The 19922-nt window shown below is 40.1% G+C and overlaps 1 protein-coding gene across 1 annotated transcript in view; it reads left to right on the forward strand.

Annotated features, from left to right (window-relative positions):
* ADAP1 (ArfGAP with dual PH domains 1) overlaps nucleotides 1–19922 on the forward strand; it is a 1315539-nt gene that overhangs the window by 447872 nt on the left and 847745 nt on the right. Inside the window, exon 4 of the mRNA XM_053695288.1 lies at nucleotides 17303–17385. Within this exon, the coding sequence (XP_053551263.1) occupies nucleotides 17303–17385 (83 nt within the window). The remainder of the gene's footprint in view (nucleotides 1–17302; nucleotides 17386–19922) is intronic.

Genomic DNA, 19922 nt, shown 5'->3' on the forward strand with positions numbered 1-19922 from the left:
TAAAACCCCTAGCCTAAACTAAACTGCCAATAGCCCTTAAAAGGGCCTTTTGCAGGGCATTGCCCCAAAGAAATCAGCTCTCTTACCTGTAAAAAAAATTACAAACAACCCCCCAACAGTAAAACCCACCACCCACACAACCAAACCCCCCAAATAAAATCTTATCTAAAAAAAACCTAAGCTCCCCATTGCCCTGAAAAGGGCATTTGTATGGGCATTGCTCTTAAAAGGGCATTTAGCTCTTTTTTCAGCCCAAACCCTAATCTAAAAATAAAACCCACCCAATAAACCCTTAAAAAAGCCTAACACTAACCCCGAAGATCTGCTTACAGTTTTTGAAGACCGGACATCCATCCTCAATGAAGCCAGGAAAAGTATTCATCCAAGCGGCAAGAAGTGGTCCTCCAGGTGGGCAGAAGTCTTCATCCAGACGGCATCTTCTGCAAATACAAGCAGTGTTTTGACATGCTCGTGCACGATTTCCCCATAGACATCAATGGGGAGAGTCGGCTAAAAAAAAAGCCTAACACCTGCGATCGCGGAATGCAAAGCTCTGTAACGCAGCCCCATTGCTTTCTATGGGGAAAGAAAAAGTTATGCTTAAACCCAACACCCTAACATAAAAAACACATCTGAACACCACTAATCTGCTGCCCCTAACATCGCCGCCACCTACCTACACTTATTAGCCCCTAATCTGCCGCCCCCAATGTCGATTCCACTATACTAAAGTTATTAACCCCTAAACTACTGGCCTCCCACATCACTAACACTAAATAAATATATTAACCCCTAAACCTAACCCTAACGTAACCATAAGCATAAGTCTAACCCTAACGTGAACCCTAACCCCCCCTAATTTAAATATAATTAAAATAAATCTACATAATGTTATTAACCCATAATCTGCCGCCAAAGACATCACCGCCACCTACATAATGTTATTAACCCCTAATCTGCCACCCTTAACATCGCCGCCACCTACATTAGTTATTAACCCCCTAATCTGCTGTCCTGAACATCGCTGCCCCTAAATACACTTATTAACCCCTAATCTGCCGCCCTTAACATCGCCGCCACCTACATTAGTTATTTAACCCCTAATCTGCTGTCCTGAACATCGCCGCCACCTACCTACCTTATTAGCCTCTAATCTGCCGCCCCCAATGTCGATGCCTCTGGCCTCGCACATCGCTAACACTACATAAATATATTAACCCCTAAACCTAACCCTAACGTAACCCTAAGCATATGTCTAACCCTAACCCCCCTAACTTAAATATAATTAAAATAAATCTAAATAAAACTTACAATTATTACCTAAATAACCTATTTAAAACTAAATACAAACTTACCTGTGAAATAAAACCTAATACCTACTAATAGTTACATTGTAGCTAGTTTAGGTTTTATTTTTATTTCAAAGGTAAGTTTGTATTTATTTTAACTAGGCAGACTAGTTAGTAAATAGTTATTAACTATTTACTAACTACCTAGTTGAAATAAATACAAAGTTACCTGTAAAATAAAACCTAACCTGCCTTACACTAAAAACTAACATTACAATAAAATAAAAAAATTAAATTAATCAAATACAATTATCTAAATTACAAAAAAAAGTATCACTAAATTACACAAAGTAAAAAACGAAATTATCCAAAATAAAAACGAATTACTCCTAATCTAATAGCCCTATAAAAATAAAAAAGCCCCCCCCAAATAAAAAAAAACCCTAGCCTACACTAAACTGTCAATATCCCTTAAAAGGGCCTTTTGCGGGGCATTGCCCAAAAGAAATCAACTCTTTTACCTGTAAAAAAAATACAAACAACCCCCCCAACAGTAAAACCCACCACCCACACAACCAAACCCCACAAATAAAAACTAAATAAACCTAAGCTAACCATTGCCCTGAAAAGGGCATTTGGATGGGCATTGCCCTTAAAAGGGCATTTAGCTCTTTTACATTGCCCAAAACCCTACTCTAAAAATAAAACCCACCCAATAGACCCTTAAAAAAAACCTACACTAACCCCCGACGATCCACTTACAATTTTGGAAGACCGGACATCCATCCTCATCAAAGCCAGCAGAAGTCTTCATCCAAGTGGACAGAAGTCTTCATCCAGACGGCATCTTCTATTTTCATCCATATGGCGCGGAGCAGGTCCATCTTCAAGACATCCGGCGCGGAGCATCCTCTTCTTCTGATCACCGCTGTAGAATGAAGTTTCCCTTTAAGTGACGTCATCCAAGATGGGGTCCCTTACATTCCGATTGGCTGATAGAATTCAGAATCAGCCAATAAGAATTAAATGTGAAAAATCCTATTGGCTGTTGCAATCAGCCAATAGGATTGAGCTTTGATCCTATTGGCTGATCCAATCAGCCAATAGGATTGAGCTTGCATTCTATTGGCTATTCCAATCAGCCAATAGAATGCGAGCTCAATCCTATTGGCTGATTGCAAAAGAGCCCTTTTAAGGGCTATTTTCAGTTTAGTGTAGGCTAGGGTTTTTTTTTTATTTTGGGAGGGCTTTTTTATTTTTATAGGGCTATTAGATTAGGAGTAATTCATTTTTATTTTGGATAATTTCGTTTTTTATTTTGTTTAATTTAGTGATATTTTTTTTTTTTGTAATTTAGATAATTGTATTAGATTAATTTTTATTTTTTATTTTATTGTAATGTTAGTTTTTAGTGTAAGGCAGCTTAGGTTTTATTTTACAGGTAACTTTGTATTTATTTTAACTAGGTAGTTAGTAAATAGTTTAATAACTATTTACTAACTAGTCTACCTAGTTAAAATAAATACAAACTTAACTGTGAAATAAAACTAAAACCTAAGCTAGCTACAATGTAACTATTAGTTATTTTGTAGCTAGCTTAGGTTTTATTTTACAGGTAAGTATGTATTTAGTTTAAAATAGGTTATTTAGGTAACAATTGTAAAGTTTATTCAGATTTATTTTAATTATATTTAAGTTAGGGGGTGTTAGGCTTAGGGTTATGTTAGGGTTAGGTTTAGGGGTTAATATATTTATATAGTGATGCAGGAGGGAGGCGGTTTAGGGGTTAATAGGTTTATTATAGTGACGGTGTGGGCGGATGGCAGATTAGGGGTTAATAATATTTAAATAGTGTTTGCGATGCGGGAGGGTGGTGGTTTAGGGGTTCATAAGTTTATTATAGTGGTGGCGATGTCCGGAGCGGCGGATTAGGGGTTAATTAATTTATTATAGTGTTTGTGATGTGGGAGGGCCTCAGTTTAGGGGTTAATATGTAGTTTATATGTGTTAGTGTACCTTTCTCCAACATTGGTGTGTCCGGTCCACGGCGTCATCCATTACTTGTGGGAATATTCTCTTCCCTAACAGGAAATGGCAAAGAGCACAGCAAAAGCTGTCCATATAGGCCCTCCTCAGGCTCCGCCCCCCAGTCATTCTCTTTGCCGCTCTGAACAAGTAGCATCTCCACGGGGATGGTGAAGAGTTTGTGGTGTTTAGTTGTAGTTTTTATTTCTTCTATCAAGAGTTTGTTATTTTAAAATAGTGCTGGCTTGTACTATTTACTCTACAACAGAAAAGTGATGAAGATTTCTGTTTAAGAGGGCTATGATTTTAGCACAAGTAACTAAAATCCATTGCTGTTACCACGCAGGACTGTTGAAACCAGAGAACTTCAGTTGTGGGTAACAGTTTGCAGACTCATCTGCTTCAGGTATGACTAGTCTCCTTCTAACAACACAGGCTAATGCTAGATGACAGTCATTTTTCCCCTCAGGGAAAACGGTAAGCCATTTTTCTTTGAACTCAGCAAAAAAGATAACAGGCTTCCCCTTTTTGGTTTTTATGCTGGTAGACACTATTATGGGTCAAATCGATTGGTTTTTATTACAATATCATGGCATTTGAAATGTTTTATAAACTTATATACACTTGGGGACGTTTTTTATTTGATCTGGCTTGTTTTAGACGCCTAAATCTAGTCAGGAAGGCCCCTTCACTCTAGTATACTGAGGAAGGAGGCCTCATTTTGGCGCTTCAGCTGCGCAGTTGATTTCAAGGCAGTGCATGCAGATTCATGTGAGAGGGTCCTGTGGCTCAGAAAGTGACTCCAGAAGGCTTATTTCTGTGGAGGTTGACCCCTAAGGAAGGTAAAAGCTACAGCAAAGCTGTAGCAGGGATTGTAGTGTATAAAAACGGTTAAATCCAACAATTAGCTCCGGTTTGCTTGTTTTAAGGGCTAGAGTCTCCATTTTTGCTGTGCAATACTTTCAAAGCATTAAGACACTGGAGTCCAAATTTCATAAAAATCGGATATTGCCTTCATAGTTTTTTGAACATTCAGAAATAAAGTGTGTCATTTTATTATTTAAAGAGACAGTAACGTTTTTGTTTAAAATCGTTTTTATTGCATTGTTTGCCTGCCTAAATCTGTTTAACAGGTCTGTGCCATCAGATAACCTATGTTCTGTGTGTATAGAGACCAATGTGGTCCCCCCTTCGAGTGTTTGTGCTAATTGTGCCATAGCGTCCAAACAAAGTAAGGACAGCTCTGTTACATTTCATAACGTTGCCCAAGATGATTCATCTAATGAAGGTAGTGGGGATAGTTCTACATCCTCTCCTTCTGTGTCTACACCAGCTTTGCCCGCGCAGGCAACACCTAGCGCGCCAGTACTTATTTCTATGCAACAATTAACAGCAGTAGTGGATAATTCTATAGCAAATCTTTTATCCAAACTGCCAGCATTTCAGAGAAAGTGTGATTGTTCAGTTTTAAATACAGATAAAAAGGATGAACAATTAGACGCTGACGATGCCTTATCTATTTTACCCTCACATCAATCGGAATTGGCTGTGAGGGAGGGGCTGTCTGAGGGAGAAATTTCTGACTCAGGAAAAATTTCTCAACAGGCAGAACCTGATATAGTAGCATTTAAGTTTAAGCTAGAACATCTCCGCACCTTGCTTAAGGAGGTATTAGCTACTCTGGATGACTGTGATTCTATGGTAGTACCAGAGAAGTTGTGCAAATTGGACAAATTCTTAGAGGTCCCAGTGCACGATGACGCCTTTCCAATACCCAAGAGGGTAGCGGACATAGTGGATAAGGAGTGGGAGAAGCCGGGTATACCCTTTGCCCCACCTCCTATATTTAAGAAAATGTTTCCCATTGTAGACCCTAGAAGGGATGCATGGCAGACAGTCCCGAAGGTTGAGGGAGCTGTTTCAACATTAGCGAAGCGCACAACTATTCCTATAGAGGACAGCTGCGCTTTCAAAGATCCTATGGATAAAAAATTGGAAGGATTGCTTAAAAAGATTTTTGTTCAGCAAGGTTTCATCCTTCAACCAGCTACGTGTATTATTACTGTCACCTCAGCGGCGTCCTTTTGGTTCGAGGAATTAGAAAGGTCGCTCCAGAAAGAGACTTCCTATGAAGAAGTCATGGACAGAATTCACGCACTAAAGTTAGCTAATTCCTTTATATTGGATGCCGCTTTTCAAATAACGAAATTGGCGGTGAAAAACTCAGGTTTTGCTATAGTAGCGCGGAGGGCGCTTTGGCTAAAATCCTGGTCGGCAGATGTGTCGTCCAAGACTAAGTTACTTAATATTCCTTTCAAGGGTAAAACCCTTTTTGGGCCGGAATTGAAGGAAATTATTTCAGACATCACTGGGGGTAAGGGCCATGCCCTCCCACAGGATAGGCCTTTTAAGGCTAAGAACAAGTCTAATTTTCGTTCATTTCGCAATTTCAGGAACGGACCGGCTAATAACTCCACTGCCGCTAGACAAGACGGTAACGCGGCCCAGCCCAAACCTGCATGGAAGCCCGTGCAAGGCTGGAACAAGGGTAAACAGACCAAGAAACCTACTGCTGCTACCAAGACAGCATGAAGGGGTAGCCCCCGATCCGGGACCGGATCTAGTAGGGGGCAGGTTATCTCTCTTTGCTCAGGCTTGGGCAAGAGATGTTCCGGATCCCTGGGCACTAGAAATAGTCTCCAAGGGATACCTGCTAGAGTTCAAGGGACTTCCTCCAAAGGGAAGGTTCCACCTGTCTCGCTTATCTTCAGACCAGATAAAGAAACAGGCATTCTTACATTGTGTAAGAGACCTATTAAAGATGGGAGTGATAAACCCAGTCCCCTCAGGGGAACAAGGTCTAGGGTTTTACTCGAACCTGTTTGTAGTTCCCAAAAAAGAGGGAACTTTCAGGCCAATTCTGGATTTAAAGATATTAAACAAGTTCCTCAGAGTTCCATCTTTCAAAATGGAAACCATTCGGACAATCTTGCCGACAATCCAGCAGGGTCAATATTTGACTACCGTGGACCTAAAGGATGCGTATCTGCATATCCCAATCCACAAAACTCATCATCAGTTCCTGAGGTTCGCCTTTCTGGACAAACATTACCAGTTCGTGGCTCTTCCATTCGGTTTAGCCACCGCTCCCAGAATTTTCACAAAGGTGCTAGGGTCCCTTCTAGCGGTCCTAAGGCCGAGGGGCATCGCTGTAGCACCTTACCTAGACGACATCCTAATCCAAGCGTCGTCTCTTTCCAAAGCAAGGGCTCATATAGACATTGTGTTGGCCTTTCTCAGATCTCACGGGTGGAAGGTGAACATAGAAAAGAGTTCACTGTCACCGTCCACAAGGGTTCCTTTTCTGGGAACAATAATAGATTCTGTGGAAATGAAGATCTTCCTGACAGAAGTCAGAAAGATAAAGCTTCTAAACGCTTGTCGAGTTCTTCATTCTATTCCTCAGCCCTCCATAGCTCAGTGCATGGAAGTAATAGGACTAATGGTTGCAGCAATGGATGTGGTTCCTTTTGCTCGAATTCATTTAAGACCATTACAGCTGTGCATGCTCAAACAGTGGAATGGGGACTATACAGACTTGTCTCCCCAAATTCAAGTAGACCAGGTAACCAGGGACTCACTTCTCTGGTGGTTGACCCAGGATCACCTGTCTCAGGGAATGAGTTTCCGCAGACCGGAGTGGGTCATTGTCACGACCGACGCCAGCCTCTTGGGTTGGGGCGCGGTCTGGGACTCTCTGAAAGCTCAGGGTCTATGGTCTCGGGAAGAGTCTCTTCTCCCGATAAACATTTTGGAACTAAGAGCAATATTCAATGCGCTCCTGGCTTGGCCTCAACTAGCGGAAGCCAGGTTCATAAGGTTTCAGTCGGACAACATAACGACTGTTGCGTACATCAATCATCAGGGGGGAACAAAGAGTTCCTTGGCGATGAGCGAGGTGTCCAAGATCATCAAATGGGCGGAGGATCACTCCTGCCATCTATCTGCAATTCACATCCCAGGAGTAGACAACTGGGAGACGGACTATTTGAGTCGTCAGACTTTCCATCCGGGGGAGTGGGAACTCCACCCGGAGGTCTTTGCCCAGTTAACCCAATTATGGGGCATTCCAGACATGGATCTGATGGCGTCCTGTCAGAACTTCAAGATTCCTTGCTACGGGTCCAGATCCAGGGATCCCAAGGCGACTCTAGTGGATGCATTAGTGGCACCTTGGTCGTTCAGATGGTGAAAACTGATACCCTAGAAATAATTAATTTGTCTGACAGAGTGTTATCTTAATGTACTCGGTAGAGGACTATCCTTCTCCCCCTCAAATAAATTAAATCTCTTTGAAATAATAAAAGATATTAATCTTTTTGCCAGAAAGTTAGCACTGAGAAAAATGTACACAAAACATAATGACAGTGATGAAGAAACACAAGCCATAATGGATCTTGTGACATTACTGGAGGATAATGAAACAGCTGCACCGGATACCTCAGATTGGCAGAAAAAACTTACAAAGAAATCCACGTTTATGCCACAAATCTCTATATATCCACAGATAGAAATATTTTTAAAAGTAGTCTGTAGAGATATTTTGAATCTGAGAGAAAGTGATAGAAGTAATTTAAATGAAGCAGAAAAATGGGCATTAAATGACATCCAAAAATGGGAAGACGTGGTGATAAAGCCATCCGACAAGGGAGGCAACATTGTCATTTGGCCAATATCTATGTACATTACTGAAGCGATGAAACAACTAGGAGATACAAACTGCTACAAATTCTTATGGAATAACCCAAGTGATGACTATTTGAGAATGTACGAAACTTTAATCCATGATGCCAAAAAAGATGGCCTAATAGATGAAAAAGAAATGAAATTCCTAAAGGTAGAAAATCCTAAAATCGCTACCTTCTATTTACTACCAAAGATACACAAGAATAAACTGACACCGCCCGGAAGACCAATTGTAGCAGGAATTGGTAGTCTATGTGAACAGGCATCTAGGTATCTGGATCTGCGATTAAGAAATATTGTCCTCACACTTCCCTCATACACAAGGGATACGATGGATGTACTAAGTAAAATAGAGGACATGACACTAGAGGATGACATGTTCTTAGCGACTTGTGATGTTGAGTCGCTATACACATCAATTGAACATCAATGGGGTTGCCATGCAGTGAACTACTTTCTCCAAATGGAAACAACTGAGAATACTCCTAAAAACAAATTTATAGTGAGACTACTCAAGTTTGTATTGAGTCATAACTTTTTCGTATTTAATGATAAATTTTTCCTACAAATCCGAGGAACAGCGATGGGCACAGCATGTGCCCCCACCTACGCAAATATATACTTAGGGTGGTGGGAGCGTGAATTTGTCTTTGGAGTGGATATGGAAAAGTATGCTGATAACATTGTCCTATGGCTCAGGTACATAGACGATGTCTTCCTGATTTGGAAGGGAGACACACTACTATTCAAAGAATTTATTGGAATATTAAACAACAACCTAAATCTACGTCTAACTTATGAAATCAATCATGAAAATGTCACATTTCTAGACTTGAGAATATCAAGAGATATGTTTGGTCGGATTAAATCAGACCTTTATAGGAAAGAAACAGCCACGAACTCGATACTCAGTTTCCAGAGCGCCCATCATCCAGCAACAAAAAAAGCTATTCCCTTTGGGGAATTTCTGAGATTACGGCGTAACTGTTCGGACATCAGTGTTTTTAAAAATCAGGCAAGGGACATGAAGAAGAGGCTCAAAACTAGGGGATACCCTAATAGCATTCTTAAAAAAGCGTATCATAGAGCCCTTCACACTGACAGACTAGATCTACTGAAACCAAAATTGAAATCCAATTTGGACAATAAGGTCAGATTTGTCAGCACCTTCAATACAGCACACAAGGAAATAAGAGATATCCTCAATAATAATGTACATATTTTAAAAACAGATGAGGATCTTTCCAAATGTATTGGGGATAAGATTGCAGTGAGCTGGAGACGAGCCCCTACAATTAAGGATAAAGTAACGAAGAGTCATTTTGTAAAACAGACTACCAAAAAAAGAAAGGACTTCAAAGGAACATATGCATGTGGGACATGTAAGTTCTGTCCATATATGCTGACGGTCAAACAGATGAATATCTTTCCATCTGGTATAATTTACATGAATGACTTCTATAACTGTAGGAGCAAGAATATTATCTACTGTATCGAGTGCAAATGTAACAAGAAGTACGTGGGGATGTCGACACGCGAATTCAGGAGACGATTGGGTGAACACATATGTACAATCAAAAATGCCAGAAATGACCTGGAACATGATAAGAAACTAACCACAGTGGCGAAACACTTCATGGAAAAACATGAATGCAAACCGGAATTACGAAGTTGGATCCTCCAGAAAGTCTCATTAGGAATAAGAGGAGGGAACATTGAAAACGCACTCCTTAAAGCAGAGACCAAATGGATCTTTAGATTACAGACTATGAGCCCTAAGGGGTTAAATGAAATGCTAACCTTCAGTGCATTTCTGGAGTAGAATCTGTAAATGTACAATCATACTTTAAGAGGCATATATCTGCCCCTCAGAATTACTACTAGGTACACTATGGGTTAAGACCCTAATGCAAAGATATTCCATACCTCTGTGATCTTCAACTAAAGATAATCTCTGAATAGAGTATGAACACTAATCCAAATAACTTTTCTCTGAAAAATTGATATGATTTGACATTTAACTAAGAACATCCTTAAATTGCTACCTTTGGGGATAATCTGCCCTTATATATACATATTAGGATAATGGATATCTATAGGAACCATAAGAGAGTTATTGTGGGGCTCTCATACATAAATTACTGATTAAATTAGGGGATATCTAGTTAACCTATGAATCTGGTTCATGGTATTAGGAGAAGGGGGCTATATATGAAGAGGAATCCGTTATGAATGAATATGTGTTACAACCTTGCCCCCACTACTTATTAACAAAATCTGCTCCATTATAATAATTATGCATATAAGCGTACAAAATCTGTTAAGACAAGAGTAATTGTAAACAGTATGGTCTTATAAGAGCTCTGACCCACTAAATATTTGTGTTATAACGTTTAATGAATACTGTGGGAAGTAATAACTAGATCTACGTTTGAGTAATCTATCCTCAGTTAACCCCTGACCTTTGTGTGTATATATTACATAAAATCGGACAGACAAACCTATAACAAAAGACCTAGAAAATACTAACAATCCGGCAGCAATTCTGATTGAAATGTCGCTAGAACTTCAAACTTGAGAACATATAGTAATCAATGGAGTGAGGTGACAAATTACAGTAAGCGCATAGCGCTACCTTCCCTTAACATCTCCCTCTACTTGGCCATTCACAGTGTATAGAGGAATTGAGTAAGGTGACAGGGGGGCGTGAATGCGCCCACGTCATCGTCTCTCCGCATACCATTGGTAGAACGGCACACACCCGCTGCGCAAGCCAATCGCGGATGACTTCACGTGATTGGTTGAAATGATCTGTCAATTAAAATGGAAATATAGGATTGGCTATTGGATCTTTTTAAGGAAACCCCGGGTGGTGATCGGGTTAGCCTTTGATAAAGCATTTGCGAAACGCGCGTTAGGCCGTTTGCACTGCTGCTCTCTGTGGTATCAGTACTTTAATATAGAAAACGGGGTATAACTTAATTGGGAAACTTTCTTCACTTGGTAATTTGTTGGCCTATTGCGGGCATCTATTTAGGTGGTAATGTGCGCCTAAGTTTGGCGGCTAGGGGAGTGTGGAGACTTATATCTGTTTACTATAAGATACAGGCAACTTATATATATATACAATAATAGTGTTGTCTCCCTCAGTTACCTCTGGGCACGCTGCGGTCCCACTTACCCCTGAACTTATAGTGAATTACAGTTCGATACCCTCTGAAGATACATTTAACTAATTTTGATACACAGGAGGTTACTCCTTTACCAGAGAGTACACAGTGCCATTTTCTTTTAAACTGTGTTATTTTCTTTCTCTTTTTTTGACTCTAATATAACTTGATGCAACGTTTTTATTAAAAGTGGCATGGTCCACAACACTTGAACTATTTTATGTATATATTTAATAAATGTTAAGTTTTAATATAACTCACAATTCTACACAATGAACTCACCACCTACATATGTATGAGATGACAATACCCCCCAAGTGTGCCACATAAATGCTTCTGTTCTTTCTCTCTGTTTATAAATTAAACCTTGGTCGTTCAACCTAGCGTATGTGTTTCCACCGTTTCCTCTCCTTCCCAGGCTTATAGCCAGGATCAAACAGGAGAAGGCCTCGGTGATTCTGATAGCTCCTGCGTGGCCACGCAGGACTTGGTATGCAGACCTGGTGAATATGTCATCGGCTCCACCATGGAAGCTACCTTTGAGACAGGATCTTCTAGTATAAGGTCCATTCGAACATCCAAATCTAGTTTCTCTGCAGCTGACTGCTTGGAAATTGAACGCTTGATTTTATCCAAGCGTGGGTTTTCAAATTCTGTGATAGATACTCTGGTCCAAGCCAGAAAACCTGTGACTAGAAAGATTTACCATAAAATATGGAAAAAATATATCTGTTGGTGTGAATCCAAGGGATTCTCCTGGAGTAAGATTAAAATTCCAAAGATTCTCTCCTTTCTCCAAGAAGGTTTGGATAAAGGGTTGTCAGCGAGTTCTCTAAGGGGACAGATTTCTGCTTTATCTGTCTTGTTACACAAACGACTGGCAGCTGTGCCAGATGTACAAGCTTTTGTTCAGGCTTTGGTCAGAATCAAGCCTGTTTACAGACCCATGACTCCTCCTTGGAGTCTAAATTTATTTCTTTCAGTTCTTCAAGGGGTTCCGTTTGAACCTTTACATTCCATAGATATTAAGTTACTATCTTGGAAAGTTCTGTTTTTGGTTGCTATTTCTTCTGCTAGAAGAGTTTCTGAATTATCTGCTTTGCAGTGTAATCCACCCTATCTGGTTTTCCATTCAGATAAGGTTGTTTTGCGTACTAAGCCTGGTTTTCTTCCAAAAGTTGTTTCCAACAAGAATATTAACCAGGAAATAGTTGTTCCTTCTCTGTGTCCGAATCCAGTTTCAAAGAAGGAACGTTTGTTACACAATTTAGATGTAGTTCGTGCTTTAAAGTTCTATTTAGAAGCAACAAAAGATTTTAGACAAACCTCATCTTTGTTTGTCGTTTACTCTGGTAAGAGGAGAGGTCAAAAAGCTACTGCTACCTCTCTTTCTTTCTGGCTGAAAAGCATTATCCGATTGGCTTATGAGACTGCCGGACGGCAGCCTCCTGAACGAATCACAGCTCACTCTACTAGGGCTGTGGCTTCCACATGGGCCTACAAGAACGAGGCTTCTGTTGATCAGATATGTAAGGCAGCGACTTGGTCTTCTCTGCACACTTTTGCCAAATTCTACAAATTTGATACTTATGCTTCTTTGGAGGCTATTTTTGGGAGAAAGGTTTTGCAAGCCGTGGTGCCTTCCATTTAGGTAACCTGATTTGCTCCCTCCCTTCATCCGTGTCCTAAAGCTTTGGTATTGGTTCCCACAAGTAATGGATGACGCCGTGGACCGGACACACCAATGTTGGAGAAAACAGAATTTATGCTTACCTGATAAATTACTTTCTCCAACGGTGTGTCCGGTCCACGGCCCGCCCTGGTTTCCTAATCAGGTTTGAAAAATTTCTTTCTTTATACACTACAGTCACCACGGCACCCTATAGTTTCTCCTTTTTTTCTCCTAACCGTCGGTCGAATGACTGGGGGGCGGAGCCTGAGGAGGGGCTATATGGACAGCTTTTGCTGTGCTCTTTGCCATTTCCTGTTAGGGAAGAGAATATTCCCACAAGTAATGGATGACGCCGTGCCCGGACACACCGTTGGAGAAAGTAATTTATCAGGTAAGCATAAATTCTGTTTTTAACACTTTAGGTATGAGTTTTATGCTACAGCTTTGTAACGTAAAACTCATAACTACTGACTTTAGATGGCGGTATGAATCTTGTGGTTATAGAGTGTACCGCTGACTTTTTGGCCTTGCAGGCAAACTTGTAATACCGGTGCTATGAAAGTCCCATTAAAAAAAGGACTGTTTTTTAAAAGTGCGGTACTGACGTTGCGTGACGGCCAAAAAGGCGTGCGGTACACCTATATCTGCAAGACTTGTAATAGTGGCGTTAGGCTTTTTCACTCATAACACCAAACTCGTAATCTATCTGAAAGTAAATTAGATAATAGAAGTAACTTTGTTTAACATTGCATGTTCTATCTGAATTAAGAAATAATTATGGGGGTGTTTATGCTACTTTAATGGGACAGTTTACTCAAAAATGTTCTCCCCTTTAATTTGTTCCCAATGATCCACTTTACCTGCTGGAGTGTATTAAATTGTTTACAACTATTTCCATTTCCCTTAAATTGGCATTTGAAATTGTTTATTTAGCCTGTGGTATCCCCACCCATCCTGAAGGTTTTTGGCCTCAAGGCCAAGCTGTGTTAACCCATCCAGTAGAAAAAATTACACTCCCAGTGGGTTATAGAAGAGATAAGGTAATAAAATGTTAATTTTCCATTGTTATTTCCAAGTATTCGTGATTGGTTTATGAAACGATATAAGATAAAGAAGCAGGAATATGTACACAATGTGATAAAGTAATGAGATTTGATTATACCTACAAGCTCAACCTAACCCTATTAGGTTGTGGCTTTAAAACACAAAGCAGCGAATTCATATACACATATAAGCCTTAAAAAGCAAATCTCATACATTGTATACTCTGCAGCTGGCAAAAAAAGTAATTAGAAACACATTAAGGGAAAAACAGTTTTATAGTATACTGTCCCTTTAAAGGGACAGTATACACTCATTTTTTATATAACTGCATGTAATAGACACTACTATAAAGAATAAGATGCACAGATACTGATATAAAAATCCAGTATAAAACTGTTTAAAAACTTACTTAGAAGTTCTTAGTTTAGCTCTGTTGAAAAGGTAGCTGGAAAGCCCACTACAAGTGGGAAATAAGACACTCCCCCCTCCCCCTTCTTTTGCATATGAAAAGACCCTTTACACAAACAGGAGCAAGCTGGAGAAGGTAGCTGACGGTATTCACATAAAACTTTGGGGCTTGGTTAGGAGTCTGAAAATCAGAGCAATGCTATTTAACCCCTTAACGACCAACGACGTATGGGGTACGTCCTGCAAAAAAATGCAGTTAATGACCAAGGACGTACCCCATACGTCGTTGGTCTTTGAAAGCAGTGGAAGCTATCCTGATAGCTTCCAGCTGCTTTCATGTTAATGCAGTGATGCCTCAATATTGAGGCATCCTGCAATAACTGTTTTTAGCCATCCGATGCAGAGAGAGCCAATCTGTGGCCCTCTCTGCATCGGCTACCGATGGCCGTTATCGTTGGTGGGTGGGAGCTCATCCAGGGAGGCGGGTGGGCAGTTATTGGTGGAGGAGGGGGGAGGGATCTAGTGCGGGTGCGTGCGCGTGCACGGGCGCGTGCACGAGAGCTGTGCACGCGCGTGCACGAGAGGTCTATCAAAACAGCATCAATATGCTGTAGATCTGGAGGGTGGGAGAGAGGACTGGGGAGGGTGGGATTTTGAAATCAAGGCATCTGGGAGAGGGTGGGGGGTTGGATGTTGAGGGGGGGGGCAGCTACACTACAGAAATAAATAAAATATTAAAAAAAAAATAAAAAAAAAATACATTATTATTTTTCAAACTGGGTACTGGCAGACAGCTGCCAGTACCCAATATGGTGCCCAATAAAGGCAGAGAGGGGGGTTAAAGAGCTGTTTGGGGGGGGATGAGGGAGGTTGGGGGCTAAGGGGGGTCCTACACAGCAGAATAATTTTTTTTAATTTTTTTTTAAAAACCTAAAACTTTTATTTTAGTACTGGCAGATTTTCTGCCAGTACTTAAGATGGCGGGGACAATTGTGGGGTGGGGGAGGGAAGTGAGCTGTTTGGGAGGGATCAGGGGGTGGGAGGCTGATCTCTACACTAAAGCTAAAATTAACCCTGCAAGCTCCCTACAAGCTACCTAATTAACTCCTTCACTGCTAGACATAATATACGTGTGATGCGCAGCGGCATTTAGCGACCTTCTAACTACCAAAAAGCAACGCCAAAGCCATATATGTCTGCTATTTCTGAACAAAGGGGATCCCAGAGAAGCATTTACAACAATTTGTGCCATAATTGCACAAGCTGTTTGTAAATAATTTCAGTGAGAAACCTAAAATTGTGAAATATTTAAAGTTTTTTTTAATTTGATCGCATTTGGCGGTGAAATGGTGGCATGAAATATACCAAAATGGGCCTAGATCAATACTTGGGGTTGTTTACTACACTACACTAAAGCTAAAATTAACCCTACAAGCTCCCTACATGCTCCTTAATTAACCCCTTCACTGCTGCGCATAATACACGTGTGGTGCGCAGTGGCATTTAGCGGCCTTCTAATTACCAAAAAGCAACGTAAAAGCCATATATGTCTGCTATTTCTGAACAAAGGGGATCCCAGAGAAGCATTTAAAACCATTTGTGCAATAATTGCACAAGCTGTTTGTAAATAATTTCAGTGAGAAACCTAAAGTTTGTGAAAAAATTTGTGAAAAAGTGAACTTTTTTTTTTATTTGATCGCATTTGGCGGTGAAATGGTGGCATGAAATATACCAAAATGGGCCTAGATCAATACTTTGGGATGTCTTCTAAAAATATATATATACATGTTAAAGGATATTCAGGGATTCCTGACAGATATCAGTGTCCCAATGTAACTAGCGCTAATTTTGAAAAAAAGTGGTTTGGAAATAGCAAAGTGCTACTTTTATTTAGTGCCCTATAACTTGCAAAAAAAGCAAAGAACATGTAAACATTGGGTATTTCTAAACTCAGGACAAAATTTAGAAACTATTTAGCATGGGTGTTTTTTGGTGGTTGTAGATGTGCAACAGATTTTGGGGGTCAAAGTTTGAAAAAATTGTTTTTTTTCCATTTTTTCCTCATATTTTATAATTTTTTTAATAGTAAATTATAAGATATGATGAAAATAATGGTATCTTTAGAAAGTCCATTTAATGGCGAGAAAAACGGTATATAATATGTGTGGGTACAGTAAATGAGTAAGAGGAAAATTACAGCTAAACACAAACACAGCAGAAATGTAAAAATAGCCTTGGTCCCAAACGGTCAACAAATGGAAAAGTGCTCTGGTCACTAAGGGGTTAAAAATAAGAAAAACTATACATTTTCAAAAAAACAAAACTTTATGGGCTATATAAATAGATCATCTACAAAACATTTATGCAAAGAAAAAATGAGTGTATAATGTCCCTTTAAGTCTAGATCATGGTCTTGCATTTCTCGCAGTGTTTGGGGAAAAATACTATTTTCATAAAATTATTTGAAAAAGGAATCAAAATAAATAATGAAAGATAAATGCAAAGTAATTTTTATTATACATGATTTAACATGTTGTGTAGAATTCAATTTCCTGTTTTATGCGTCTTTAATTCACATGATGATCGGACATTGCCACTAACTTCACACAAGCAAAACTTTTTAACAAATCATTTGTCTTAAGCATTACAAGGAATTCTGGCTGATGGCAATCATAACTTATAACAGATTCCTCTAATGTGCATTTGAAAGTGTATTCTCTTCTTATATAGCACTTTCATTCTCCTGTGAAATGTATGCCTTTTTGTGGATGACTCGTATTAAGGAATGTTATTTTGTTTTCCCATGCACAATAATCCGGCTGTAGCTTGCTTGTGAGAATAGAGAGTAATAACAGTGGTCTGTATAATACTCAAGCCGGCTGTATGAGCCAGTGGTTTTACCAACAACAGACTTATTAAATGATGTGTCCTTTTGTGGCGGTTTTTAGAGTGCTCCGTGAACAGTGGATTCGGGCCAAGTATGAAAGGAAGGAGTTCATTTACATTGAGAAGCAAGAACCTTACTCTGCAGGTAAGAAAAAGTGCTGATCTGTGTGCAGGATTAAGGGTTAGACATTGTGGCCTCCATTACATTTGCAGCGTCGCCTGCAAAAGCCGGCGATGCCGGTTTTTGCGCTGTTTTGGTATCACATATACGGCGTAGCATACAAGTTACGCGCGTATATTTCACCTGTCGCCCGCAATTTTTACTCCCATAAGCTAACATGGGACCGCGTCGTAAATCGATATCCAATATCCAGCGTGGCGAAAATGGAGAAATCTAACTCCATTTTTACCTCGCCATAAAAGGCAGCCGTAGCAAGCCTTGCGCTGAGTATGGGAGCACCATAACTCCCGAAAATGCCTGCAAAAATAAACTAACACCTAACTCATGCGTAATGTCTATCTACCTGTCAACCGCAATCCCCCACCGCAATAACTAATAAAGTCTATTAACCCCTATATCCGCCATCAAACCCACACCGCAAGTAATAACTAAATTATTAACCCCTAAACCACCATAGCCCACAACTCAATTAACCTAACACCCCCTAAATGAACTAAAATTACCTAATTTACTAAATACTAAAGTTACTGATAAATTACAAAAAACTAACTACTTTAAAAATAAAAATATACTAAGTATAAATTAAAGGGGCAGTCTAATCAAAATTCTGGAGTAGACTGTCCCTTTAAGCTAGAATTACAGAAAATAATAAAGTAACTTACAAAATTTTAAGCTAATAACACCTAATCTAATCCCCCTAATAAAATAAAAAAGCCCCCCAAAATAATAAAAAGCCCTACCCTATACTACATTACAAATAGCCCTTAAAAGGGCCTTTTGCGGGGCATTGCCCCAAAGTAATCAGCTCTTTTACCTGTAAAAAAAAGTACAATCCCCCCTCAACATTAAAACCCACCACCCACACACCCAACCCTACTCTAAAACCCACCCAATCCCCCCCTTAATAAAACCTAACACTAACCCCTTGAAGATCACCCTACCTTGAGACGTCTTCACCCAGCCGGGCACAAGTGGTCCTTCAGACGGTCCGAAGTCTTCATCCTATGCATGCAGAAGTGGACCTCCAGACGGGCAGAAGTCTTCAGGCGGCATCTTCTATCTTCATCCATCCGGAGCGGAGCGGGTCCATCTTGAAGCCAATCGATGCGGAGCATCCTCTTCTTTCGACGACTCCCGACGAATGAAGGTTCCTTTAAATGACGTCATCCAAGATGGCGTCCCTTGAATTCCGATTGGCTGATAGAATCCTATCAGCCAATCGGAATTAAGGTAGGAAAAATCCTATTGGCTGATGCAATCAGCCAATCGGATTGAAGTTCAATAATTGACCTTGCATTCTATTGGCTGCGAGGTCAATCCTATTGGCTGATTGGATCAGCCAATCGGATTGAACTTCAATCCGATTGGCTGATTGCATCAGCCAATAGGATTTTTCCTACCTTAATTCCGCTCTGCTCCGGATGGATGAAGATAGAAGATGCCGCCTGGATGAAGACTTCTGCCCGTCTAGAGGTCCACTTCTGCCCGCATTGGATGAAGACTTCGGACCGTCTGGAGGACCACTTGTGCCCGGCTGGGTGAAGACGTCTCAAGGTAGGGTGCTCTTCAAGGGGTTAGTGTTAGGTTTTATTAAGGGGGGATTGGGTGGGTTTTAGAGTAGGGTTGCGTGTGTGGGTGGTGGGTTTTAATGTTGGGGGGGGGATTGTACTTTTTTTTTACAGGTAAAAGTATAGGGTAGGGCTTTTTATTATTTTGGGGGGCTTTTTTATTTTATTAGGGGGATTAGATTAGGTGTAATTAGTTTAACATTTTCTAAGTTTCTTTATTATTTTCTGTAATATTATTTTTTTTTATTTTCAGTAATTCTATTTTAAAGGGACAGTCTACTCCAGAATTTTGATTAGACTGCCCCTTTAATTTATACTTAGTATATTTTTATTTTTAAAGTAGTGTTAGTTTTTTGTAATTTATGTGTAACTTTAGTATTTTGTAAATTAGGTAATTTTAGTTCATTTAGGGGGGGTTAGGCTAGGGGGGTTAGGTTAGGGATTAGGTTTATTGTGGGCTATGGCGGTTTAGGGGTTAATAATTTAATAGGTGTATTGCGTTGTGGGCTGTGGCGGTTTATGAGTAACTTTAGTATTTTGTAAATTAGGTAATTTTAGTTCATTTAGGGGGGGTTAGGCTAGGGGGATTAGGTTAGGGATTAGGTTTATTGCGTTGTGGGCTATGGCGGTTTAGGGGTTAATAATTTAATAGGTGTATTGCGTTGTGGGCTGTGGCGGTTTAGGGGTTAATAATTTAATAGGTGTATTGCGTTGTGGGCTATGGCGGTTTAGGGGTTAATAATTTAGTTATTACTTGCGGTGTGGGTTTGATGGCGGATATAGGGGTTAATAGTTTAAATAGGCATATTGCGTTGTGGGGGGTTGTCGGTCTATGGGTTAATACATTTATTATTAGTAGTGAGAGGGGGGATTGCGGATATAAGGGTTATACGTGTCGGGCTTTTTTTTGGGAGGCGTGTTAGACTGTTGCAG

Source organism: Bombina bombina, chromosome 11, assembly GCF_027579735.1.
Source record: "Bombina bombina isolate aBomBom1 chromosome 11, aBomBom1.pri, whole genome shotgun sequence".
Taxonomy (NCBI): Eukaryota; Metazoa; Chordata; class Amphibia; order Anura; family Bombinatoridae; genus Bombina; species Bombina bombina.